General features: G+C 43.3%; 1 protein-coding gene across 2 annotated transcripts in view; it reads left to right on the top strand.

Annotated features, from left to right (window-relative positions):
* Window positions 1-27831, top strand: part of ABHD5 (abhydrolase domain containing 5, lysophosphatidic acid acyltransferase) — a 183343-nt gene that overhangs the window by 75904 nt on the left and 79608 nt on the right. For both annotated transcript variants that reach the window (XM_085630598.1, XM_085630597.1), the window contains 2 exons: window positions 2714-2758; window positions 18062-18147. In XM_085630598.1, the coding sequence (XP_085486724.1) occupies window positions 2742-2758; window positions 18062-18147 (103 nt within the window). In that variant the 5' untranslated portion in view covers window positions 2714-2741. The remainder of the gene's footprint in view (window positions 1-2713; window positions 2759-18061; window positions 18148-27831) is intronic.

Genomic DNA, 27831 nt, shown 5'->3' with positions numbered 1-27831 from the left:
GTATTTTTCAAATATTGGGGATAAGGTCTAAGGTTGTCAAAGCCTATTTGTGAACAAAATCTTTGTACATTTGAAGTCACAAACAGTTATGTTGTTTTTGAATGGAGACCTTGAGAAATTGTAGTGGAATAAAGATAACCTGTCTGATGCCTTAAAAGTAATAGAGCGGTGCTCCGTCCATCACCACCCTCTTTTGTACCGCTTTGTTCGCCATAAGTTGGCAGGGTATGCTCAGACGTGAGTCCCTTGCTCACTTTGCCACTGGATTCAAGCAAGCCTGGCTGAAGAAGGCTGAAATGCCAGAAACCGGTCCTAGGAAGCTTGTTTCCGGTCCAGGGAAGGCATGGCTTGGCAGTTCGGGCTGGACTGTTCCCATGAGGCACAGGGTCAGACTGATTTGCATATGGCCATGTCTGAACTGGGGTGGCAGAGTGGGCTAAAGAACGGTGATGGATCAAACCCAGATCTGTTGACTGGGTGTGAGTGTTTGATTGGTTCTGATGCTCCGTCCATCACCACCCTCTTTTGTACCGCTTTGTTCGCCATAAGTTGGCAGGGTATGCTCAGACGTGAGTCCCTTGTTCACTTTGCCACTGGATTCAAGCAAGCCTGGCTGAAGAAGGCTGAAATGCCAGAAACCGGTCCTAGGAAGCTTGTTTCCGGTCCAGGGAAGGCATGGCTTGGCAGTTCGGGCTGGACTGTTCCCATGAGGCACAGGGTCAGACTGATTTGCATATGGCCATGTCTGAACTGGGGTGGCAGAGTGGGCTAAAGAACGGTGATGGATCAAACCCAGATCTGTTGACTGGGTGTGAGTGTTTGATTGGTTCTGATGCTCCGTCCATCACCACCCTCTTTTGTACCGCTTTGTTCGCCATAAGTTGGCAGGGTATGCTCAGACGTGAGTCCCTTGCTCACTTTGCCACTGGATTCAAGCAAGCCTGGCTGAAGAAGGCTGAAATGCCAGAAACCGGTCCTAGGAAGCTTGTTTCCGGTCCAGGGAAGGCATGGCTTGGCAGTTCGGGCTGGACTGTTCCCATGAGGCACAGGGTCAGACTGATTTGCATATGGCCATGTCTGAACTGGGGTGGCAGAGTGGGCTAAAGAACGGTGATGGATCAAACCCAGATCTGTTGACTGGGTGTGAGTGTTTGATTGGTTCTGATGCTCCGTCCATCACCACCCTCTTTTGTACCGCTTTGTTCGCCATAAGTTGGCAGGGTATGCTCAGACGTGAGTCCCTTGCTCACTTTGCCACTGGATTCAAGCAAGCCTGGCTGAAGAAGGCTGAAATGCCAGAAACCGGTCCTAGGAAGCTTGTTTCCGGTCCAGGGAAGGCATGGCTTGGCAGTTCGGGCTGGACTGTTCCCATGAGGCACAGGGTCAGACTGATTTGCATATGGCCATGTCTGAACTGGGGTGGCAGAGTGGGCTAAAGAACGGTGATGGATCAAACCCAGATCTGTTGACTGGGTGTGAGTGTTTGATTGGTTCTGATGCTCCGTCCATCACCACCCTCTTTTGTACCGCTTAAAAGTAATAGAGGCAGAATAGAAATAATGAATACAGCAGGGAGAATGTTGTGGGTTGACACAAACTAAATTAGTAGACATCAGTCAATGTGAATTTATTGTTTAATAAAAATAAATAACAATTTACTTACATAAAATATTAAATAACAATATCCATCCATATACTAAAATTACTAAAAAGCCATATTTTACTGTCCCATTAAAATTGTTTCTGAAAACGCAGGATCCACTCCATAGGGAAAGGTTGAGTAAAAATTAGTTTTAGTGAAACCTCGTAAGTTGAGAGTGCGTGAGCAAAGGAGGGGTTAAGACCAAATGCTGGGTGTTTAAAGTGTGTGGTGTGAAAGATTGAAGTGAATCGCAGAGAAAACTGAAAGCTGAAAGTCTGAGGACACTTAGGTTGTAGCATTACCAGACAATTTAACTCAAGGTAAACCCTTCACCTCCCCACACAACCTTGTGCAAAAAGGACACTTTGGACTAGAGTGCATTGGTAGGATAAGTGCGAAGGAAAAGTGCGTTTTATAGTGCATAAAGTTGTTTCACTCAGAGCTATCTCCTTGATATTGCAAATAAGAACAACAGACTTATAAACACTAACAATCATTTCCCAATTCGCCCTCCCCCCTCCCCCCGTAACAAAGACAAGGTGCTTCATACAAGGCAAAAGGCAGGTTCGCTTGAAAGCTGGTATTGAAGTATAACTGCAGAAGAAAGCGTGACCCCAAGTGTTTTACAGTGTTAAATGACCAATTTCAAGTCTAGTGACATGCTGGTGATTAACCCTCTCCTGCATCCCCGTGTACAGAAATTAGGGTGAGAAAGCGAGGCTGAGGATGCGAGGGGTAACGAAAGAGGTGAGGGAGAGTTGGAACAATGACACACTTTAAGTATGGAGATAGGTACTTGCTGAATATGCTTCTATAACTGCTATATTTAATGCGGTGGTTCCCAACATGGTTTCTCCCCAGCAGCAATGGAGACAATATCCTGTTGCGCATGCGCACTGCCTTTGGTGTGCTGAATGTTGTTGGGGCTCTACCGTGGAGAACCTTCTGTAGTGTATCACTTAGATTTACACGCTGCTAATCAGGAGTACTGCAGATGACGCTTTAGACAGAACAGTAGACACTGGTATTTGGGTTCTCTTTAACAGTGTGGTGCTTGTACTTTTCCCTCAGGAATTTGGAGCACGAGATTGGAGGGGTCATGTCCACTGCTAATTGGTGAGTACAGTTTTCTGAAGCATAAAGAATCGATGTCCTAACTAAATGATGTATGGAATATATGGAATATATGTGGTCTACAAAGGGAACATTTTCTTTGTAAATCTGTGGCTCTTACAAATGTGTTTAAATACAATAGGTCTGTGCTCGAGTTGCCTCACCAGGATATTTACTGTTTCTTTTTTAATTATTCTGCAAATAATACACTTTGAAAGTGTTTTAGCGTGGTAGCTGAACCTTTCAATGCACTTCCCGAATAATGTGTGCTGGCCCTTACGAAGATCTCGCACCTCGACCCTCATCACGGATAATACACTTTGTCTTGGGCAAGTCCCCTGCATGCTATGCTGGTGTGCCCCTGTCCTGTATAGCTGACTGGGTGTATCTGGTATTATTTTATTTTGGCCTTGCTGTCACGCTCCTGTAGTGTGTGTGTAGAGGTCTAGATCAATCCTTGATTATGCGAGTTTTATTGTTGCTATTAGTGGCACTACAACTTTTGTGATATAAGTTAAATGTAGGTGTTTGTTCTTTTTCAGTTTATTTCCCTGTTTCAGTTGTTCAGAAAGGTGTCTCTTGTAAAGAGTCCTGTTTTAACTTAAAATGTTCCTGGTAATCTCAGTAAGGATCCCAATAAAGCATTGATGTTGCTGAGGGCCAGTCCTTGCCAGAGTGTCATGATGTCAACTATCTATAAAAAAAAGATCTCCATTTATATTCATTATATGTAAACTTGCTGCATGTAGATGACCTGAAATCATGGCCTGAGCCCATCTATCCTTCAGCAACAGTATATGTCCTAGCTCTGAACCAAAGTTTATTGTGTTGCCCTTGGATCAAGTGACGTGCCCAAGCCTCAGTCTCACGACCAATCATTCTATATGCAGATGTCTAGCCAAGACGGGCGAGCCCAGAGCACTGCTGTGCCACCCACTGTGCCGGATGTATTTTCTTCTTACTTTGTCAAACAGTATTTGTATATTTACATCTCCTCTGTCAGTGTAGGTATTGGATGGTAACACGTTTTTCAGAACTGCGCGAAACTGGCAATTTTTTCCTTCTCTTCATGTAACTTTAGTGTTCCAGTTTCTGCCTGTGCTTATTGTGTTGTGGCATCCACATTACATTCATCATTGGGTCCAGTTATCGTTGTGCACAGTTACCTTAGACAAGGTTTTCAGGTCTGGATTAACTGCACATCTGTTGGCCTTACATATTGTTACCAAATCTTTAAAATATACTTAAAGTGGTTTTTGCCTTTATCCTGAGGAGTATTCTGTCTGATCTCATTCTGTTAACTGTTTGGTGCACGATTTCACCTCATATGAAATGTTTTTACTGCATTACACAAGGGACTGGTATGCACTAGTGCACCACACTTTAAACACTTTTTTTTAATAGATGTACTGTGAGCAGCAAGCAGTCAAATCTTTTTTTCAGTGCAGCAGTTTTTTAACATTAGTCTCTACTTCAAGTGCCAGCCAGACCTATTGGCTTTGCCAATGCTTGTTACAGTTTTCATTCCATCCTTCGACCTTTTGCAAAATAATGTTTATTGATTTTATGTGCCACCTTGTTCCCCGAGTATATTTTATTTATTTTATTTATAAAGTTTTATATATGGCGAGCATGACCCTTGCGCATATCAGAGCTCTTTACAGTGTTTAAGGAGGTAGGTAAGACAGAGGCCTCAAGAGAGACCATCACATGGTTCAATACATAAAAAAACGAAAATCCAAGAAAAATAAGTACATAACCTGCGAGACATAAGCGTGTGTGCAATACTAAGGGGACAGATAGTGTTCAGGAGGGGAAATTGTGCATTCTAAGACAGAAATGTGTTAATTAGTTTCACTTTAACCTCCTTCTTGAATAAAGCAGTTGAGGGGTTCAGTTTGATTTCAGAGGGCAGGGCGTTCCAAATTCTTAGGACAATACCTGAAAATGCTCGGTTGTATGTTTGTTTGTTTGTTCTTACAGTATTTCGGTGGTTTCAGCAGTAGGGCGCTAGAGCCTCTAGAAGTTCTGCAGCCACCCAATAGCTCCAGTTTTTGTGCAAGATATTTCGGGGTGTTGAGGTGTATGGCTTCGTGGGTCATGCAAGCGGTTTTTAAGTGGATCCTTGCCTTGTATGGAAGCCAGTTTAAAGATTTTAGATCAGGAGTGATGTGATTATTTCTTTTAGATCCTGTGATGAGTCTAGCAGCAGAGTTTAGAAGGCCCTTAGTTGCGCCAGCTTACGTCTGGGAAGACCGCAGACAGTTGCACTTCCATAGTACAACCTGGGACTCACTAAGGCTTGAGCAGCTGATTTGAAGTCAATAGGGGAAAGGAAGGGTTTAATTTTTCTTAAGATGTTAATGAGGAAATTGGCTTCCTTCCATCCCTCTGGCCTTTTCAGTTGTTGGCATTTCTTCACATTTCATTTTTAACAAGCATTGGCATAGCCAATAGGTCTCGCTTTTGGGACCTTATAAGTATTTAGTTATGCAGCACAATATCCTTGGTGCAACAACATCAACTGTTGCATGGCTAAACACTTATAAGGTCCCAAAAGCGAGACCTATTGGCTATGCCAATGCTTGTTCCATTTGTGTCACTTATTTTCCACCACCCTTCCCTCGTAACCGATTTCCCATTTTCTGGTTCTCCAGTGCTGCAACCCCACACGAATGGCAACAGCGCTATGCAAACATGATCACTCCACTGCAAACAAAAAACAACACCAATAGGTCCAACTTTCACGAATGCCAGACCTGATTGCATTGCAAATGCTTGTTGACAGTTTAAGTCAGGAGTTTCCTACCCCCGTCAGTGAGAACTACGGGATCCCTGTTATTCGCTTACCCATACTGGTGCTGGGGGCGGAATCCCTGCTGTGGCGTGCAGCGAGAAGCAGCCACGAGGAGATCTGAGTTTAGAGCTCACAGGGTGAATGTTTTATTCTACCTGGTGAAGCAGGAAAAGGTGGGAGTAAGGTGTCTCGCGGGGGGGAAGGGTGTGGTGAAGCGAAGGGTTGATGGCTTGAGGAAAAAGTCGAGAATGGCAGCAAAGATAATATATATACATACGTAACTTGAGTGCAGGCATCTCTCAACTGCTTCCCCATACTCGTGACATTGCCTTTTGTAAATCAGAAATTTTCTTGCATTCTCCTTATCTCACACTCTCCTTATTTTGGCACGGCTTCTAGCCACGATATCCTCTAGATCCGAAATGTTGCCCTGATGTGCTATACCCTGAATCAGTTTCTCCTCTGCCCCTCTCAAAGCGGAGTATAGACCCTGCATCTCTGACTTAAGTTTTTTTTGATGGAACAAACCATAACTCAATACTTCGCCCCTGAAGCAAGCCTTGAAAGTATCCCATACTATTTCTATTCTGGCCGATTCTCTATTATTATCGAAAAATTCTGTAAGCCACTTAGAGATGTGTTCTCTAAAATGGTCATTCACACATAGTTTCCGGTCAAAGGAGAACTTTTTGGATCTAACCTCATCTCCCAAACCTGCCATTGCCAATACGATGGGAGCATGATCCGACGAAATCCTAGGAAATACCTACCAGCCCCCACTAAAGAAGCAGTAGTTAAAAAAAAAAAATAGTCCAATCTCACCATTTTTTTGTGGGGAAAAGAGTAAAACGTGTATCTTGGGTCCGTCGGCTGTAGTTTACCCCATGCATCTGTCAAGCCATGATCCTTAAGTAAATTGTATAGGGCCTTAAAGACCCGGGGTTTGCGCCCTCTATAGCATTGAAAGCCTCTCCTCAAATCCTGATTAGTTAAATTGATTTTTATGTCTCCACAAATAATCAGCGAAGTTACCCAAGTCGCTAGCTGTAAATTTAATTCCTCTAGAATTGCAGCCTCATCTAAATTAGACCCATAAATAGTGCATAAAGTAAAATTACAATTGCCGACTCTACATTCTGCTATGGCCCAACGACCAAACTTATCTGCCAAACGGCGACTAACTGTATAAGCATTAGGCCTAGCTAAGATCGCAACCCCCCGGATCGTTACTGATTGTTGAGAAGCCACAACCACTGAAAACCCTAAATCGGATAAGAGATAACGCTTGCTCCAAAATAAATGTGTCTCTTGAAGACATACAAAATCCGGCTGAATGTTTCGTAGTTCGGCAGCTATCCTCCTCCTTTTATTAATATTATTAAGACCGGAGACATTAAAAGAGCATATTTTAATCCCTTTAGGAGCCATTAGATAGCCAAATCAAGTTCAATAATGAATAACTTAACAGCATTTTTATCAGACTGAGTAAACGCCATACTCTTTGCTCCATTTCTGTTTTATTACACTTTCCCCTTGTTGAAACTGTGGATCTTTCCCCTTTTTTACCACACCCCCGTGACCCTACACCCCTCCCTACCTTCCCACGATTCCTCATCCTCCTCCTCCACCCGCCCCCACCCTTTAACAAGGCTTTTGGACTTATGGTCCTGCAGATGTCAGCTACCGTGATCCCCTGCCCTTACCTGCAAGTTCCTCCATCTTGGAACGGAGAGAAAAACCTTCTCTCTGCCCGATATGGTAGGAAATCAATTTGCAAATTACTACTTTTCAAATTTGGACGGAGCAAGAATGGCCCACCTCATCCAAAAAAAACACATTGCAAGTAAAAATAAAAATAACACCCTATTATAAATACACACGTACATACGTACTACTTTCTTAGCGCTAATACCTCTAGATGGTTTTTAGATACTCTTTGGCAGGGCCCTCTCAGGTAAAGAAACTAGTGCGTTCTTGAAAAATAATCTTGAGCTTAGCAGGGTTCATTAAATATGCCTGCGCCCCTTTAGCTTGAAACTGAGCAATTAGCTGGCGTAGCAGCCAGCGACTCTCCATCGTGTATCTACAAAAATCAGGTCTAACAAAAAATTCAAAAGCAACCCTCGCTCTCTTCTTATCGGGACGAGCCAGCTTAAAAACCTCTTCTCGAGCCAAAAAACTGTTAAAAGAAATTTGAAATGCTCTAGGTTTATCATCAGTTTATCCCGCCCGAAGGCGAATGTTAAAAGGAAAACGATGCACTCGCTCGATCTCCCTATCCCAGTCCCATCTGCTAAGCTCTGGAAACGCATTTGTAAACAGTTCCACAATAAACTTGCGAGGGTCTTGTCCTTCCTTTCCTTCCGGAATCTGAAGAACTCTCAAGTTATTTCTACGTGCGTGGTTTTCAAAATCAGCCAGTTTCCATTGAGTATCCTCCTTTATTGTACGAAGTGATTCAGTCATAACCTTCTGTTGTGCGAGCTCATCCTCTATGTTTGCTATCCGAGTCTCTGCGTCGTTAAACCTGGACGAGAAGTCAGCTTGGGATTTGGCCAACCAGCGCACTGAATTCTGCAATTTATGACACAAGCTCTGGACTCTTTGACTCTCCTCCCTTGTTTCCTCACGAAGGGACATGATTGACTGATAGATTAATGATAAAGAAATTTCCTCTTCCCCATGTACCGTTTGCTGATTTAGACTTTGCCCCCTCTCATTTTCAGCTACCGTTTCAGGTTTTTTACGCACTCTGCAAGGGCTCCCATCAGCCAAATCCGCTGAATCATCCAAACTGCTGCTACTATGAGCGCTGCCACCGGTCATAATCATTTGTTTGGCATATTGTGCAGCTAAATCTTCACAAGATGATATAGATTCTTCTGATGAAGAGTAAAAGTCCCCTGATTCTGCGTCCTGTATTTGACCTTGCTCCGCTCCCGGGGGTATACCAAGCTGGAGGTTGACATGTTGATCGATATCATGGTTTGAACCATGCCCCCCTTCTTCATTAGTAGCAGATATAGGAGGGGTTGTATTTGGCTGTATCTGTGGGCTCGAGTTAGCCGTCATAGATGCAGAATTATTCAATCTGTCACTCCTTGGTATATCTATCACTGGTATATTACTGCTTCTGAGACCTGTAATTCATTTTCAAGCACCTTTTCCCCCTTGCGCTTGTCTTTAGTCTTTAGTCATAGAAAAAATCGAAGGAATAGTTCTACTCTCAGAGCCCCCAAGCGTAGCCTTTGTATGATCCAAATGAGTGGGGGCTTTTTTTACGGCTCTAGGAGGATTACCCAAGTTCAGGTCGCTCACCTCAGTTTCGCCGTTAACATGCAGTTCCTCATGAGCTCGTGGTTTTCCTCGTGCCCCTGTCAGCGGCATCTCTGCACTGCACTCACGCCCTGCAATGCGAGTACGAGAGCAGCCCCAGGTGAAAGCAGTCAACCCTCTACGGAGGGAGACCGCCCAGCTAGTACGTCGATCCCTGCGGAAACCCAGCAGAGAGATTAGTAGCATTCGTTTTCAGCCTTTCTACCGGTGATAAACAGTCCAAGAAATGAAAATCCCGAAATCAGAACGCAGCTTGCAGCACTTCACAGATCAGCCTCATCCGTCTACCGCTCCGCTTGGCGCTCCACCATTCATCTATCAATGACAAGGTAAAGCAGCAGGTCGTGCATCAGCCATATCCACCGCCTTGCCGATAATGACGAAAATTATTGCGACACGTAGTCTGTTGGTTACAGCGAATTCCGTGTATGAATCAGGGCAGGCCTCCGCAATTCCCGTCCTTATAGCGACATAACTTTCAGGCTTAGACAGGAGCGGTCAGCTTACACGTCCACTCGCGCAGACGCCATCTTGCCTCTCTTCCCCGCGTATCTCAGCATTAAAAGATAGCTCAGGGAAATTATGCTCTGATCCGTAAGGGATCTTGTCTATTTTTCGCCAGTTTTATATAGATCTTTATACACAGCAGAGAGGGGTGGTAGAAGGTGATAATTTAATGCAATGGGGGGCCCTACCTGAATTGAATACAGAGGTAGCTGATCAGCTTGATGCCCCAATTTCTATGGAGGAGTTAGAAACTGCAATCAAGACTTTAGCGATGGGAAAGCTGCAGGCCCTGATAATATTCCGGGAGAGATATATAAGCTCTTTTTTGATCAATTGAAGGAAATGATGCTGGCTGCATTTAGAGCAGCTCAATTGGGGGTGGCTCCCAAATCTTGGGATGAAGCCACGATAGTAGTTTTTAGTAAGAAGGGCAAAGAACCAGAGATGCCTGGTTTATATCGTCCGATTTCGCCATTGAATTGCGATTGTAAAATATATTCGAAAATTTTGGCTAATCGTTTATCCAAGGTTATTATTACATTAGTATCACACATGCAGCACGGATTTATTCCTGGCAGAGGTACAGTATCTCATGTCAATAAAGTGGTTACTCTTTTTGATATTGCCCAGACCGAGAAACGTCAACTTGGGATAATTTTATTGGACACAGAAAAGGCGTTCGATCGCGTAGAATGGGACTACCTGTGCAGCTTGATGAGTAAATTGGGCTTTCGGAAGGGTTTTATGACCGCTCTACAGGTTTTGTATGCTTCACCGATTGCCAGAATAGCGGCAATGGGAATGACCTCAGAGGTAGTTAAAATTACTAGAGGGACGAGGCAGGGATGTCCTTGTTCCCCTCTACTCTTTGCTCTATATATAAATCCGTTTGTTGATATGCTTTATAAGAGTCAATTGATTAGGTCTTTTGTTGTGCATGAGGTCCCTTATTCAGTATTTGCATATACAGATGACATAGCTGTGGTTTCTGAGGACCCGGCCACTGCTCTTCAAGAGATTGAGCGGTTAGCGTTTGAATTTGGCCAGGTGTCTGGTTATAAATTGAATGTCACCAAAACACAACTTGTATGTACTGATAATATTGTAATACAAGATCCTAGAGTGGTTACTGAAGCTACATACTTGGGTATAAAAATTAGGACATCGATGACAGAATTGGTAGATGCTAACTGGGGAACATTACTGCGCAATATTAGTGAATCTTTGGAGAGATGGGGACGATTATATTTTACTTTGATAGGTAGAGGTAATATTATAAAGATGAATGTTCTCCCCAGGGTACTATATTTATTTAGATCTATCCCACTTGAAATATCGACAACTAAACTGCAAAACTTACAATCACTGTGTTTCAAATTCCTTTGGGCCCCCGGAAAACCTTGGCATGCCAGTAGATTTATGACTCTTCCAATTCTAAGGGGAGGTCTGGCAATACCTGATTTTCTTTTTTATTACTATGTCTGCTTTTTTCAGAAAATGCTCGTACTACTGACTGGTGAGGATGTGGGTAGTATAGCAGAGGCCCCTTCGATTTTTCAGCTAATGTTAGGATCAGAAGCCAAACAATGTTTATTCAAAGAAATAGACGGCAGCTACTATAAAAGGACCAGGTTTAAAGTTTTGGAAGCCGCTTTTAAAGTTTGGAAAAAAATACGAAAACTAGTTGATTTAGAAGGACTAACATACTATACACCAACGAATGCGACAAAATGCCTCCCAACAATATTTTCGGACAGGGTGGCTTTAGGGTGGAGACATAAGGGTATTTGTCAGATTGGAGATTTATATGTGGACGGGGGTCTTATAAAGCTGTATGAAGATCTAGCAAGACAATATAGTTTGCCTAACTCTCAATTTTTTTAATTCTTGCAAATGCGGGATTTCCTCAGTCGTAGAAACTTGAAATTGTACCCAAACCCATTTATTGAAGCTGTAAGGGCCCAGGGGAAAATAGGGGTGTTATATAAAATATTATTGTCATTTAGAACGGACGATTTGGGGAAACATAATGCACAATGGATTGCGACTCTGGAAGATTCTGATATATTTATAGAAGATGCAATAGCTAGATCTATCGAAGTTTTTTTTATCTGCAAATTTAAAAGTACAATCCTTCAAAACTGTATTTAATTTATATTATACTCATGCGCGTATGTATAAGTGGGGAGATCGATATGATGGTAAATGTTTTCGATGTGGGGGAGACAATGCAGATAGTATTCATATATTCTATAGTTGTGTTAAACTGAGTAAATATTTGAGGGATATGGAAAAATTCCTATCAAATATTCTTGGATTTTCTCTAAACATAACACCGGCCTTAATGCTTTTGGGGATTGGTCAGGTTGTAAAAAAGGGTAACTTTTTCTATAAATATCGTTATTTTTCGTTTGTGGCAATGGCTGTTGCACGACTTTGTATAGCTTCCGATTGGTTACGACCTGACCCTCCCAGTTTTGAGAGTTGGCGGATCAGAATGTACAATTTAGCCAATATAGAGCTAAGTCTGTATTCTATAAAAGGGACAAGGAAACAAAAATTAGGATTGCATATATGGGGAGCCCTCTCTGAATATATGAATGCATGATTTAATGTGTATTTACTTACTTTAATTATCATTCGTTTGTCGTTCATGTATTTTTGTATTTCATTTTTTTTTCTGGCTATGTGGCCAACCCTGGCTGATGCTCCTTGTGTTGACACTGTGGAATTTTTTTAATAAATAAATAAAAAAAAAAAAGATTAAAAAAAAATATATATATATATATATATATATCAACACTCGCCAAGTCAAATTTGTGCGACAGGGAGACAGACAGATAGATATGTGTGTGAGTAATCAGTCTGTTGGTGTTAGCGGCTCAGATCTCGCTAGGGTTCACCAGTGTCCTCTAAATACTCCCTTATAAGTAGGCAAGGAAACCTAAACTAACCACTCTTAAACATTTTAATAGCAATCAGTGTGGCACTAAATGTTCCCTGACACGGCCTTCTTCCCTCCTTGAAACGTTAATCAATGTAACGATGTGTGGGAAGCAGGGGGTTTGGAGACGACAGCCTGCCTTACCGAAAGCCATTTGAGTAAAACGAAAGGGTGAAAAAGCAGCCAGCCAGATTGCGTGTGCACATGTGGAGGGGGAGGGCAGGCAGCCGCCTACAGCCACCATTCCACTGCACGCTCATATACATAAAAACACCGACTTCCCGAGAAACCCCATTTTATGCAGTAACTGGTACATTGGCTTGTCAATGCATCGCCGCCTCTTTCAAAATCAAAGAAGGAGGCTGTCTGTGTTTGAAACAAGCGCTTCTATCCTGGAAAAGCGTCGGTATAATCTAAACTGGATTCTCTGTTTTTTTCTGCCATGGCAGACGCGGTGAAAAAATGCCTGCCTTGAGCTCTGGTGACACCCTTGGAGAGGAACACTGAAACCAGATACGGCTGCATCAGCACCAGTGAAGGCGCCATTGTCAGGCAGACGTGCTCATACCCGGGCTGACTTGTAGGTCACTCTTAAAGGGGCAGTAGCACCAGGCAAAAAAAAAAAGCACGAAATTGAAAGCTCATTGAGGCACGCAAGGCTTAATGAGCCTTGACAGAACCCCACATGGCGGCTGCGCGCGTGCACGCTCACGTGAACGCAAGCGCTAGGCCACCAAAAGCCTGTGGCAGCACTTTGAAAACCCACAGACTAAATTTTGCGCAGAGCAGCGCATGCGCTGGCTCAGCGAGACCTAAAAATGAACACCATTTTTCAGTTGAGCAACAGGCTTCTAGTCGCTTGGCCCCCAAAGGTTTTTGAGGGGTCAAGTGCTTTGAATTGTAAGTTACTCGTATACTGCCAACGTTTGGTTAAAACCTTTTATTGCACTCCATTGTGCTTCCTAATTGTGATGGTGTTAAGAAGCATGTAGTATAGCAGTTATGCTCCCAGTAGTTGTATTGTGAAGTATTTTCCTTACTACTTTTGTTTAGTGGTGTTGTAAGAAACCTTTTGCCTGACTCGTGTATTTTTATATACACCATCTTTCAGAATTCTTAAAATGTTATTGTTTCTACAAAATTAACTTTATTGGTTCGTCAGGTAGAAGTACTTATGTGGCAGTGCAAATGGCTTTGTATAAACTAAAGACGTTTAAAAAATTAGTTTTTAATAAAGATGAAATATTTCAAATGAAAAAGCATGCCAGCCCCTGCCGTGCAGTTCTTCATTTTGATAAGCTTTAATGAACACTGGTGGCCTGTTATTGTACATTGATACTCAGACGCTTGATTGCAGTGGCATGCTATATAAAGGCATAATGGCAATTGTCTTAAGAGGAACCTCAAAAAAGGAGACTCTTAGGTAACGATCTATTTTAATTCCTATCATCGTTCAGCAAGAATTGCCATATAGAAAGAATTCCCCCACTAACCTCGTTGGCAAACAAGCTTAATTCTTCTTTGTACAGTTTTATTTGCAGCTTTAAAGATGATTTTTGGAACTTGTTCATAATCGCTAAGGGTGCATACCCATAGATTTTCCTCCAGTATTCCAATGTGAAATTTCCTTAGTTCATTACATAATAGTCCTTCAATAATGTCAGCATGAGCAAATCTCACTCTCATTCAATCAGTGGTTGCAACCTTAACTGCAACTAGACTGGCTGCTCTCCCAACAAGCTCATATCTGAGGAGCACTTGTGGGGTTGATTTATGTATATTAAATATTTGCCCTAATCAGTTGCACCCAGTTAAATCCATCTTGGCATCAGCAGATCCCATGAATAGTGGTACTAAATAAGAAAGTATCACATTGGTTTTTCCGTAAGCGTCCACTAGCGGCCTGATTTACGAATTTTCCATTTGCATTTGCATAAAGTGGTTGCAAATTGCGCACTGACTTTTTGAGAATAGAATTGAGCTATATACTAATTCCGAATGTAGGTGGTTTCAGTTTCACCTACCTCATTAATATGGATGAGGCAGGTTGCAAATTGTGACACACTGAACTTGGTTGGAGTCACAGACAAGGTGACCTGTTTTTTGAGTCCAACATGTCTGTGATTGCTTTTAAATAAAGCTTTATTTAAAAAAAAAAAATGCAACCCTTTTTCCAAAAAGCAAACGGGACACAATCAAAACAAAATGAAAAGTTCAAGAATCCTTTTTTAGTTGAAGGCAATAGTCCAGATTCACTCTCATTCTCAAATGGGAGTGGGTCCCCTTTTGCGAATGACTTACCATCAATTTTCAATTAGTGGTAAAATATTAATGTTTTGCGACCTGATTTCGGTCACAAAACATTAATACATATTATAAGGAATCTATTTAGAAGGGACGCCTTTAGCACGCTTCTGTGAAATTGCAATTCCTTAATGTTTACTTAACCCATTTAACAATTTGGAAAATCTTTTCCAAATCGTTATTTGGGTTTAGTAAATTACAAAACGTGTTTTAGTGGTCGCAGACCCTCAGATTTACTCAATCAGATAGTTTGTGTCTGTTAAAACATTTCGTAAATCAGGCCCACTAATTATTCATACCTCTTGTTTACTTTCTATTCTGTATAGACCATGGATTTTCATGCCTAATTAATGGAGCGGTACCTAAACTGGAGGACCAAACAAATACCTTGTCCCGTTCCTAGCTCAGTAATTCAGCAAATGTTATTGTTTTATCATTTTACTCCCCCGTTGCCTGACGTCATGTGTATAATCTTCACAATCTGAGCATACTGGTTGCTTCCTATTGACACTTTAATTAAAAGTCTATCGCTCATCATAATGAAATAATCAAATGTGTATTCTAACACTGTTATATCCTTAACTATCTAGTGTATAATCTACTGTGTGGATCACTTGAGAGCTTTGACATTCAGATTCATGGTCTCCCTGTGATATAAAAAAAGCAAATTGCATGATTAATTGCAGAGAGTGTGTGTTTCGTATTATAGAATATACTGTTACATTACTACTCTGCCAAAATCAGCGCATCCTTTAGCTCCACCAAAGATCTCTTTTCTACAGTGCAGAAATTGAGAAAACTTCCTAGTCAGAAAAATACAGGAGTAGATCAAGACTTTTGCAACCGGCTAGCAGACTCCTTTCATGCCAAAGTTAAAACAGTCTTGGACTTATTTCTATACACCCGCCAGGGGACGGGAGGGCATTCAAATGGTCCCCCTTCCACCACGACATAGGGTCCGAGTAGTGAAGGCGTGCCAGCACCTACCAGCCCCTGTCTCTATGCTTTTAACACCCTCTCGGAAACAGAGGTCATGGCAATTCTTAGCCAGACGAGATCAGGCTCCCCCTGGGACCCTTGCCCCCCTAAGATCCTCCACCTGGCCCTGGGGATTACAACTAGCTACCTTACAGACATCTTCAATTATATTTTCTCCAATGGGTATTTTCCAATACCTTGGAAGAATGCATCTATCCTCCCGCTCCTGAAAAATCCCTAACCTTTATAATACTGATCCAAGCAATTACAGGCCTATCTCTCGACTACCTCTCCCAACCAGGGTCGTAGAGAAGGCCATGAATATAGAACTCGCCCAGTTTATTAAGGATAAAAATCTCCTAGACAGTGCCCAATATGGTTTTAGAAGTCAACACAGCACTGAGCTAGCTCTGATTAATGTGTCGGAGGAAATAAGAGAGGTCCTGGACAAGGGTGGGAAGACTTCCCTGACCCTTTTAGACCTCTCGGCGTCATTCGACACAGTGGATCATGATCTCCTAATAAACCAATTGTTTTCTGTATGGATCAGGGGTAAGGCTTTGGCCCTTCTGAACTCCTTTCTCTGTGACAGGGAGCAACGAGTGGAGCTTGGCAGACACACATCGTTCTGGTTCACCTTTCCATGCGGGGTGCCACAGGTTGAGCCCGTTTTTTTTCAATCTATACGTTGCCCCCCTCTGCTCTCTCATAAGGTCTTTCGGCTTCAAGACAGTGTTGTATGCCGACGACACACAAATCATAGCATCCTTTTCAGGGGACTCAACGAATACTGCTTGAAGATTTCAGGACTGTATGCGCAAAGTTGGGCATTGGATGTCCCAAAACTGTTTGAGGTTGAACACAGCGAAAACTGAGGTACTTTTATTTGTGCGAGATACCTCCTTTTGGCAACCTAGCTGGTGGCCTCAGGAAATGGGAGAGATTCCTACTCCCATCTCCAAGGTGAAAAACCTAGGAGTCTACTTTGACACCAAGCTGTGCTTCGAGGGGCAAATCAATGCAATGACCTCCGCATGTTTTAACATGATTAATACTATCAGGAAAATTCTCCCCTACATCCCGTCAAAACTCCAGAAAACGGTGGTTACAGTCTTGAACCTGTCTAGAATAGATTATTGTAGTGGGCTGTTTCTCAACATACAGTCACGCCTCCTCAACAAAATGCAAGTCCTCCAAAACGCAGCAGCTCGCCTACTACTTGCCATCCCAAAACGTCAATCAGTGGCCCACGTCCTCCCAATTTTACACTGGCTTCCAGTTAAAAGAAGTATAGAATTCAAGGCCCTCTGTATCTCTTTCAAAGCATTACATGGCCTGGGCCCGACTGTTTTGCAAACAAGTTCAAGGGGTATATTCCAGGGAGGCAGCTGCGTTCTGCAAATCTGATAATTCCCAGTGCCAAAACGGCCTCCTGGGGGGGGGGGGGATTTATTTCAGGCACAGCCAGATTGTGGAACTCCTTCCCACTGGCACTCAAGACAGAAAATAATTTACTGGCTTTTCGTAAACTTTTAAAAACTCAGCTCTTTAACAACTAGCCCGTACAGCTTCCTAAATACCCTCTCTGGTTAGTATATCATGGGGAGCCGCCGCGCCTAGACACCTCCAGGTATTCGCGCGCCTTATAAATCTAAATTTTATTTTATTTCTTAATTTTCTTCTTTCCTTGAGGTACTTTGTTTCATTTGAAGAATCGGTTGCACTAGTAGTACTTGAATAATTCCAATGTAATACACAAAAACATTCAAAACAAGTTCTTTCACAAGCAGCCCAACCCATTCCACCACCGAACAACTTTTGTCATGCGCTGATGCCCCGCAAGTCCACAGCCGACAGTCTCTGGTGCTTGGTTCGCTTCCCACTTAAGGCACCGTCAAGCAGCGATCCTTTCTGTTTGTCAGCAGTGGTTCTCTCTAATGTGCACATTGCAACAGGCTTTACAAAAGAGCAATTTAAACAGACAAAAGTCAATGCTTGTGAGCAAGATAAATGACACATTTAACTAACAACCTGATCCAAGGTAATTGTTTCTGTTTTGCATAAACTGTGTAATATGTATTGGTGTGATTTGTAATTCATTTCCATTACTGGAAAATATTCACTTTCTACAAAAGGAGTGTCCAGCGTTTGTCGAGGAGAGCCCGATCCATGTTGAGATTAATTTAGATATAATGAATCTAATTTACACTCGCCTACATGGTCGGTGATTATCCTTAAAGGCTGTTATGGATCCAGCCGTCCTAGACCCAGGTTGGACACTCCTTAGCTATACTGTCCGTTGATTAGCCGTATTCAGAATTGTTATTAGTAAGTATTCAAACAAAAGAAAGTAGTATTGATTCCTGTGAATTTCTCATATTTGCTTTTAAAACCCTTGATTTCTGTAGCTTATAGCTTTTTTAATATCTCAAATGTGTAGGTCTGGATGGCTCTCGAACTGGCTTCCAACTTGGTGTCCAACATCAATGCCACATCTTGAAGGAGCGGAGGAGAACATGCTCAAGTGTATGTCTTGATTTTGTCTTCAAACACTACATACTATTGTGAAACCTGGCAATTAAGGTCTATGTTTAATTTGCAGTCGATAAACTATGACTTTTGAAAATGCCATTGTGTCCATATACAACTTAGACATGCTGTTTTAATGTAATTCTGATGCAAGTATCTGCGTTTATGGCTGATTGCCTTCGGTCTCAAGTTATACGGCGCTGTTCATTAAAGATAATCCCTGTGTGTCAATCCTTTCATGGTAAATATATGCACAAGTTCAGTAGAGATTTTTCCTTTAACAAACAGATGGAATTTCTGGACCTACCTGACCTCTCCGCATCTGCAGAGGGTACCTGCCCTCTAACTTTTATTTTAGCCAAGACCTGGAGGGGTATATCGAAGCATTAACACGTTCTTCTTCGTGTAGGTCCCCGACAGGGAAGTCTCCCAAAAGGCCTTCACATAAAAAACACATATATAGCTCCACAGAAAGGAGAAATCCTCTTCCTGCTTGAGGAATCGGTATGGTCCCAGTACCCTTTGGAGCATCAGCTCTGTTTCCTAACTGCTGGGCTCTCCCTCAACGTTGGAGATGATTCCAGCATTAAAAAAGGTGAAGCAAGACTTGTCCATCCCCATTGGCTGACCCCACATCGGTCAAAGGCTTCTGACTAGCTTTAGTGGACTTTTTCAGTAACCCTCAGTTACCTTCTGAGACATTTCCCAAAGGTGGACCCAATGCTGCGGTCTTGGTGACTCTGGCCGCTCTGACCCCTCCAAAAAAATGAGTGTCACCAAGTTGACCCCCACCCCCAATGTGTTCAGTGCCACATTCACAATCAATATTGGAACCACCCACAATCCCAGTGCAAAAGAGGCAGTTAAGGCTTGTTTTGATGAGTCCTTACCACAGCCTCTCCCTGGGGTGCGGAAGTTTGACTGCGTGGAGGGTTTGACTTTGATGCTCTTGTTATGCCTGATGAATATTGTGGCCACATAGAAGACTGTGACTGAGATGCTGATAACCTTCTCTCTTCTTACAAAACTGATGTTGCGTCCGCCCCAGTAAATGATTTCAACACCTCTCCAGAAAGGAATATCTGGCCATCTTTCAGAGGAAGTTTGTTTGCTCACTTCAATGGTATGAAAATCAGGCAAAGCATTAATGTTGACCTTGTCCTTCGCGGAAGCACGCTGTAACATTTTAACGGAAATCTTGCAATCCTCATCTGCAGTTTCAAGATCTATACTGCTCTGTAACAAGGTACTCTTGTAGCCTGTACTGGCAAATTGTTAGAAGAAGCCCTTTCTGATCAAGTTTAAATGGTCAATCCATTCACTGGAATGTCTATTGGTCCAAGCAGGCCCAAATTCCCTTTTCCATGGCGTCCAGGCTGAGAGTCTAAAAATCTGGACTCTGGGTCACACAGTCTTTGTCTCTGGTCTGTTCCTAACTTTGCATTGTGATCCTCCTGTGATCTGGAGATCGTACAAGGCAGTGGACTAGTGTCCCTGCTCTAGGTACATCACCTAAAGTGGTGGTGGCAGTGTCCCATGTTTTGTAACCTTTGTAATATGACCAGACTTTTTTGTCTGTCAGTGAGAGTGTGGTCTACTGACCACTCTTGTATAAAGTTCTATTGTTCTGGCACTGTCGTGCCATGTGCATGTCGAGTGGACCGTGCATATGTAGCACATGTATGGTATAGGGACTGTGTGTTGTGCAAGTCTGTGTACTGGGGCCAGTGAATGCCTCTGGTACTGCATGGCACAAGATGGAGTGTGAAGATGGCTTCCCTAAGCAGTGGAAGTATGTTGCCAGCATTCCTATAGCTGGAGAGTGTAGATTTAGACAGGGAAGCATGGAGAATGAAGAAGACAGGGCTCTATTTTAGAAATTCCGCTAAGTCCTTGTTAGCAGAAGACTGCTAATTAATTCTTCCTGAGCACAACTATGTAATGGATGGTAGAGGTGAGGGGTGGGACTGCAGTTTCTGTTGTTCAAGGTGAGGAAGTTTGTAGGCAGGGCCAAGGGACAGACTGGGACAGGACATAGACTCAGGCATCATATTAAAAGTGGCCTCCATTACCGATTCAGATAACTAAAAAAGTGGCTTCCATTTGCAAATGAGGACAGATTTAAACCAGTAAAGCGAAACTGTATTAGTGTTTTGCAACCAATGGGGGATTATATTATTTGTGCTTGTGGAAGATAAAGATTGCGGTAATATTAGAGAAATCAACAATCAAAACTGGCCCACCAGACCTTAATACCGGCTCATAAACACACAGAAAACTAGCTTCGAACACTGCCTGATTGCCCTATAGGCCAGCCCGACCTGGCAGGGCCTGTCTGTCTGTCGCTAATTGCTGCCTTAGAAAAGCTAGTTAGAGCCAGGTGCCGAGAACACACACTTCATTTTATCCGTGTATTGGGCACTCATGCTTGTATCTAGCCCTATTGCTACCTACTGTAAGAAACCTCACTTTGCAAAAAGACTGTATGTGGAGAGAATCATGAAAATGACATTTGAGAAAGAACCAACCAAAACCTGGTTCTGAAACCTCCGACAGTGGATCCACATCCCAGTTGGAAAATGTGTATAAAAGTGGATCAAAACCCACCCATCTTTGTTACAAGTTCTTCTTCACCAAGGAAAGGATTGCTCCACGGAGTAATTAAAGAGCTGCTGTGTAATCCGAGCTGGTGTCTGTCTGACATCCAGATTCCCAGAGGTAAGGAGGCATTACCCGAGTTCTGCACCTTCTGCTGGAAGTTCTGAAGATCTGCTAAAAGTGCCTAGAAGCCTGTCTGCCTGCTGAGAGAGGGAATGAGTGTGTCTGGCCCAATAGGATTAATGACTCTACAGGAGATGATGTCCATCATGCTCCTGGCATGTGGAGCACCATGAGGAAGATAATGAACAAAGAGGACGAGCTAAGAGTGATCCTTGCTTCAAAGGGTTCTCCCCAGTCTCTCTGCGGAGTTCCTGAGTAAAATGTGTCACAATTGCTACGGGGCAAAAATTATTTTCTCATCCGGCAGCCCTCTTGGGGTTTGAGGTACTGTTACTGCTGCTGCCGGTAGAGAAAAGGAAATGTTTTGTTGCTGCCGAAGACAAACTGCAAGGATCAACTTGAAGATCACAACAGCTACAGAGACCTAATTGAGAAGCAACTTAATGGGCAGGCTGCAACTGTTGTGTCTGATCTCCAGTCTGTCGACAGCCACGGGGGCCGCCATCCCTGAAGACTGGTGTGAACATGCAGACATGCCCAGTGAGTCTGCTCTGTGAACCCTGACCCAAACAAGGCTGCTGATGCGGTCCAGGTGTAGGATGGTCCATCACCATAGAACCCTAATTGCAACACAACCATGAGTAGGTAAACTGGGGCCTAAGCTGCAGACAGGGACAGAGACTAATGTGAGGGAAAGACTGCTACATCAGTTAAAACTTTAGATCCAAGAATTAAAAAAGATGTTGAAACGAGATGTTCCACTGAGTGAGACTGCTTTGAGTTCTATGTACCTGTACCTAAACACTGCCTTCTCACTATAGTGTGGCGATGTGTAGAGTCAGAAACTTAACAGATTCATGCGGAAGGTACAAGAGGATCAGGTGTAATTGATCCTGCTCACCCCAGACTGGACAAATGTTTTGTATGCCAATATGTTGTTACTTAGCATTTGAGCTATGCTACTCTCTCACACATGTAGGGGACCTGATTCCTCAATCCCAGACCCCAATCTTGTGGCTGCATTCATTGAGGTTGTGGTATGTGCCAGCATAATTTTATTGGCTGTGTGGGAGGTCGTCCTGGCTGCCAGGAGACAAGCCATAGAATCCATTTATGCATGTTACTGGAATAAGTTTGTTCTGTAGTCTGACTCTGAAGACCTGAAGCCTTTTCTGTTTCGCCGTTCCAATGTTCTGTGATTCCCATTATCGCTTGCCCAGCATGGTCTACTAGTGACTACTAGGAATGGTAATTTGGCTTTCCTGTTCCCTTTCACATGTCTGTTTACCAGCATTCTCCATTTAAGTCGCCACTAGTGGCGCTTTTTCTGAATGATTTATTTGATTTGTTTCCTCTACTTTGTTCATTGTTCCTCAGTGAGATCTGAATCTTCTGTTCACTTTCCCCATTGCATCCCTAGTTGAGCCGACGCACAGTTGCCCCATTCAACCCTTGCTCTGAAGACTATCCTCTTCGTGTCAATGATTTGAACCCGTAGATTCAGACCTTCAGGCCTTCTGCGTTTGACTACGATTAGTAGGTAGTCAATCCCTATCAGTCAATTAATTAACTTATTTATTTTTGTGCAACTGATCATCTTTTCTTCCAAAAGTGTTCTCTGCCTTTGACATGGACCAGTCCATCTCTCTTCCATCTTTCTTTGCCCCTTCTAATCACATAATGCAGGAGTAGGAGCTGCATAGACTTGACCCTAGTTGAGCAGTATCTTACTACGTTGACCACACTCAATAGTGGGCCATCTTTGTGGGCTTTGCCAGAGGCTAAGAAAGCCAAGGCAGTGACCACATTCGCCATTTCATGTTAGGTCTTACTTCTGCTGTGCCTTAGCCAAGGACAAACCTGCTGCAGACATATATACCCACTTCACTAAGGCCTGTGACTGCATCAAAGGCTCTCACCAGAGGTGACTTAGTGGTTTCCAGGAGACATATGTTCATCGTTTTGCTAAACATCACAGCCAGGACGATGTTGCATAAATTCCTTGGTTAAGCAGCACTATTCAATCCCACTGGAAGGTATTCATATCTGGAGGGCAATCTTAAGTTGGGGAACCTCTACAAAGATGATGTATCCACCAGAAATATTGCTGCCGAAGGTAAGCAGCTAAGTAACTTTTTAACCAACAGTAAACGCCTGATTAAATCCTATAGACGAACTGCAACGTCTCCTTGTAAAGATGCATCTTAGTGCACTCTCTTTCTGTTGCAGCTTACTGAGTTCTTGGCTACTGTCCTAGTCTTGTCTGCTGTGAAGCAAGCCAATTAGTTGTGCCCTTGACACACACTTGGCTTGCTTCCTGTTATGACTATGTATTGGGCAACTTTTGACTTATATTTTTAGTGAAGCAAGTGGTTCCTGGCTTCAACCCTGCCCTCCTTGAATCTCTTGCTGACGTAGTTAATTGCCTTTAGTTCTGCTTCTTAAGCAACAGCAGTTTCACATGTATTTTTATGGGTTCTGCTGTCTTCTCTTCTGTTTACACACCTTATTTAAAAAGAAAGTTGAACATGTCTCTTGGAGTAGGAAGTTACAACAAGATAAGTCTCACTTTCAAATGCCTCAAATCTGAATTTATTTTGTGATGTTGTGATGTAAACGCGCCTGTAGGCCAATCTTTACACATTCTTATATGAAATGCAACAGCAGTTATATAAAATGAAGCTAGAACCATACTGCTAGAACGTTAGTGGTTCACTGCATTTTTTCTACCCTGGTTCCTCACAGTCACTACATCTTTATAGCTGTTTCTTAGGCTCTATTAGTGTGGACGCTATATATGTTGTTTGAGAGCATGAAACATTAATAGGAAATTAAAATGTTTGACCACTGCCTTGCCAAAAATCACAGTAAAAACAGACAAACCATAGTTGTGATGGCCCATCACGAGTGAAACATGGCTAACTATGATTTGCTCAGGAACATAAAATCATGCCTGCGCTACCCTCGCCTCCACTTTGAGCCACCACGTGAAGTTATCCTGGGTGGACGTTAGAGCCTGTCCCCATTTGTGTCACACGTGCCACTCTTTGACCCACACTGTAGTCCTGGTCAGCACACCCTCAGCCAAGCCTTGTACCTGCTGATCACCTTTCCCATACCCTGCACCCCTAGCTGTGCCCTGCTCTCCCTAGCTACACTCGGCCCCTGCTAGCCACAACCTCTACCCTTAAATTGCCCTCTGCTCATCTGAAGCCTTGTAGAAGGGCCACTGTGCACACCACTGCAGCTTTCGTGTTCTGGTTACCACTTGTACATGGGCGTCAATTCACCAAAAGGCATGGGGTAGCGGAAGTGACATCACACACCATTTGACCTTTACTTTGACTCACACACACGGTTAAACATACACACACATTCACATGCTCTCAGACAAACACTCTCACCCACAAGCAATGCATACAGTATACATTTAAAAGCATTTTTTACTTACCGTAACTGTGAGATAGGGTCACATTCCAGCTAATTATACTCCATTGTTTTACACAAACTTTGTTTAATAAAATTTTTACTGAAAATTAGGAAAATGGAGCACCAATCGATGTCCATTAGGGTGAGCTCCTCCTGTGTTCCTGGCACTGATATTGCCACCTCTGATGCTAGGGGTCGCCAGGGCAGTGTTAGGGGCAGCCAGGGGCCACAGCTGCGACCCCTAGAGACCCCTAAATAGCATCCATGGGCTCCTAGCTTGAATATAGAATTATACACATGGCCAAATGTTTCACTGTACCGCATTTGTATCATTCTTTACATAAGCCCATTTGTTTCCATTTTGTCCGCATAGCTCCTCCAGCCCCATCCAGTCATCATGTATAAAATGCTGACATATGAGGCAATTGTGATACATCGGTGGCATGCTCAGTCTAGGTTTTGCTGTGGTTCTTTGTTTGAACCAGTGCGTGCCGGTCTAACTGGTTTATAAAACTTGATTTACTTTACATTTGGCAATAACATTGCTTCTAGTCTTTCAAGAAAAGCAGGTGCCCTAGGCATGTAAGTGGCACAGCACATCAGATATCCTGCCCTCACTTTGCAGACAAGTGCTCCTCACGGTTTGCATGGCACACCGATACTCCATTTCATTTCATTAATCTTTATTTCGGCAATATTTCAGCCATAAAAGATACAAGTAAAACCGTCATTACAATAAGATAATAAAACATTAAAACAGTGCATGCAGATTCAAAATCCAGTATAAAAGCCACAAGCGCTAGCCACTATTCGCTATTAGAAAACTCCTTTTAGACCACATGGCGAGCAGAAACTTCGATAGGGCAAACACAATATATCCTGCAGTATCAGATTTAAAAATTCTTAATGCAGCTGAACATTTCTGGAAGCCCAGGTTTTTACAGATTGGTACAATCCAGAACTTCCGAGCTCTACTATAAGCAGGGCAAAAGAATAAAATATGGCATTCATTCTCCTTTTCAGCTCCACAGCCTGGGCATTGGGTGACCCCAGAAGATGACCATTAGCTTGTGAGACACCCTATTGGGAGTGAACCAAACCTCCATTGTATGTACAGCTTCCTGGCCGCAACAGGGTGGATAACATTCAAAAATTCTTCAAAGGCAAATGCAAATTTAATTTCTAAAAATGATTTTACCATAGTGCCATTCCGAGAGTCGTGCAGCCATGTACTGCTGCAGCGTGACCTGTAGCGCCCCGTTAGTGATTTCCCTGAGATCTCCCTGCAGGCCTTAGCTGGATTATGCCACAGGGCTGAGAGACCCATTGTCAGCAGTTCTTGTTTAACAAAGGTGAGCCATGATATGTTCGCTGCCTTGCTTGAACTCAATACTTCTTGCAATTCATTTCTATACTGCGAGAGTTCGGGGGTGATCCATAACCTCCTCCAAAACCTAAGGGGTTTAATAGATAATTCCTCCTGGATGGGGAATAAACCCAAGTCGAGCCTTAGCGGTAGAAGGGGTGTACTTTGGGGGAGCAGCAGCAGCTGCCGCAGAAATCTATTCTCCACTTTGGAGATTTCAGGCCTGAAAGCACGCCCCCAAAGTTCCCCCCCATACAATGCCGCTGCTCTCGCCCTAGCTTTGTATATTTCAAGCGCAGGACTTCTAGGCCTATATGTTGAGGCATTTGTCATCTTAAGAATACCCCCCACAATTTGGGACAATTTAAGTTGGGACTTGGCATGATGAGGGCCCCATGAGAGGTTTTCACTTAGCGTGACGCCTAGGTATTGGAATGTCTGAACTCTCTCCAGTCTGACCGATTCCAGTATTGGTGCTGGTCGAGTGTGTGAAGGGGGATTAAATATCATAAATTTAGTCTTGTCTACGTTAATCTGTAATCCATGGGCACAACAAAAATCATTAAAACCATTCAATATACGTTGTATCCCCATAGGGGACTTGGAGAGTAGGAGAGTATCATCGGCAAACATTATTGCCGAAACTTTCCTACCTGCCAATCTAGGTGCATCATTATTTGGCACTGCATCCAAGTGTGAGATCATTCCATTCACAAACAAGCAAAACAGGGTTGGGGCCAGGACGCACCCTTGCCTGACCCCCCTATTTACCGGAAACCTAGCAGACAGTATTCCTCCTCTCGCACACCTAACCTGTGCAAAATTCTGAGCATGTAACCTTACTAACACCCCCAGCAGTGCTTGCGGAACTCCCAAGTCCCGAAGCACAGCCCAAAGTTTCCCCCTGGGAACAGTATCAAAGGCGGAACGGAGGTCTACAAACACCATGTAGAGGCTGCCACCCTCTATTAATACCGTCTTCCAATACAGCATAACTAAACGGAAGATCTGGTCCATGGTGGATGTGTTCCTCCTGAAACCAGCCTGATATGGGGAAAGGATTTCATTCTCATTGATCCACTCCTGCAAACGATCTAAATTGAGTAGTGAGAAGATTTTTTGAGGGACGTCAATGAGGCTGATGGGCCTGTAATTGACTGGGAGCAGAGGGGAGCCCTTTTTGTAAATTGGTATAATCTCTGCTCCCAGCCAAATACCCGGCACCTCCATACCACGCAGAATAGAGTTAAATAAAGCACAAAAATATGGCGCCCACATCTTCGGTTGATCTTTAAACAAGTCCCCAGGGAGTTTATCTATACCTGGTGCTTTGCCCATCGCCAATTTCCCTAAGGCAATAAAAACATCCTCAGGGGTAAATTCCAGTGCCTCCACCTCCCCGGGTTTAGATTTGTGCAATGGCATAAAATCTAGGTCAGTAGTTGCTGCATATAGGGTTTTAAAATGTAGTTCCCACACCCCCGCATCTATATTAGCTCCATTTTGCACAGGTAGAAGCAGGGTTCAGGCTTGTTTGATATGGAGTCAATCAATTAATCGGGATTTATAAAGCGCGGCTAATCACCCGAAAGAGTATCCAGCTGCTTGCAGGCCCCTGCGGCTTATTCGAACAGCCAGGTCTTGACGGCAATTCAGAATTCGGGAAGTGAGGTGATGGTCCGGAGGTGCATGGGGGTAATTGTTTTGCTTTCCAGAGAGCACTGGGTTGCTTGCTTCATAACGTTGGACAAAGTGGATGGTTGCAAAATCTGTAAACCTGTTACCTTGCACAGAAACGGGAATTTGACAAATGAGGGGGTTAGGGTGAGTGCCCATTGCACTTCCTGCATATCTGCAGGGCCATATTCTTGAGAAGCTTCAGCTTGTGGCCTGGCGTAGGATGTAACACATACTACTGCCCTAGACAGGGCTGTCCATGAACATACTTAACTCTGATCACTGTGCTGGGCACCGACGGATAGCTGCTTTCACCCTCCGAAAGACTTCCTGCTTGCCTCATACAAGCAAGAAATGAAGAAAGCTCACAGCTCGCGCACATTGCATCTCCAGTCTAGCAGAAAGCATTTAGAAGTAGCATCTAGAGTCCCCCCAGTATTATTGTTGGGAGATGTTTGTTTATCATCAATATTTTGAGTCTATATTTT

Source organism: Triturus cristatus, chromosome 10 (assembly GCF_964204655.1).
Source record: "Triturus cristatus chromosome 10, aTriCri1.1, whole genome shotgun sequence".
Taxonomy (NCBI): Eukaryota; Metazoa; Chordata; class Amphibia; order Caudata; family Salamandridae; genus Triturus; species Triturus cristatus.
Note: the sequence above shows the minus strand (reverse complement) of the source record. Positions and strands in the feature narration are given on the sequence as shown.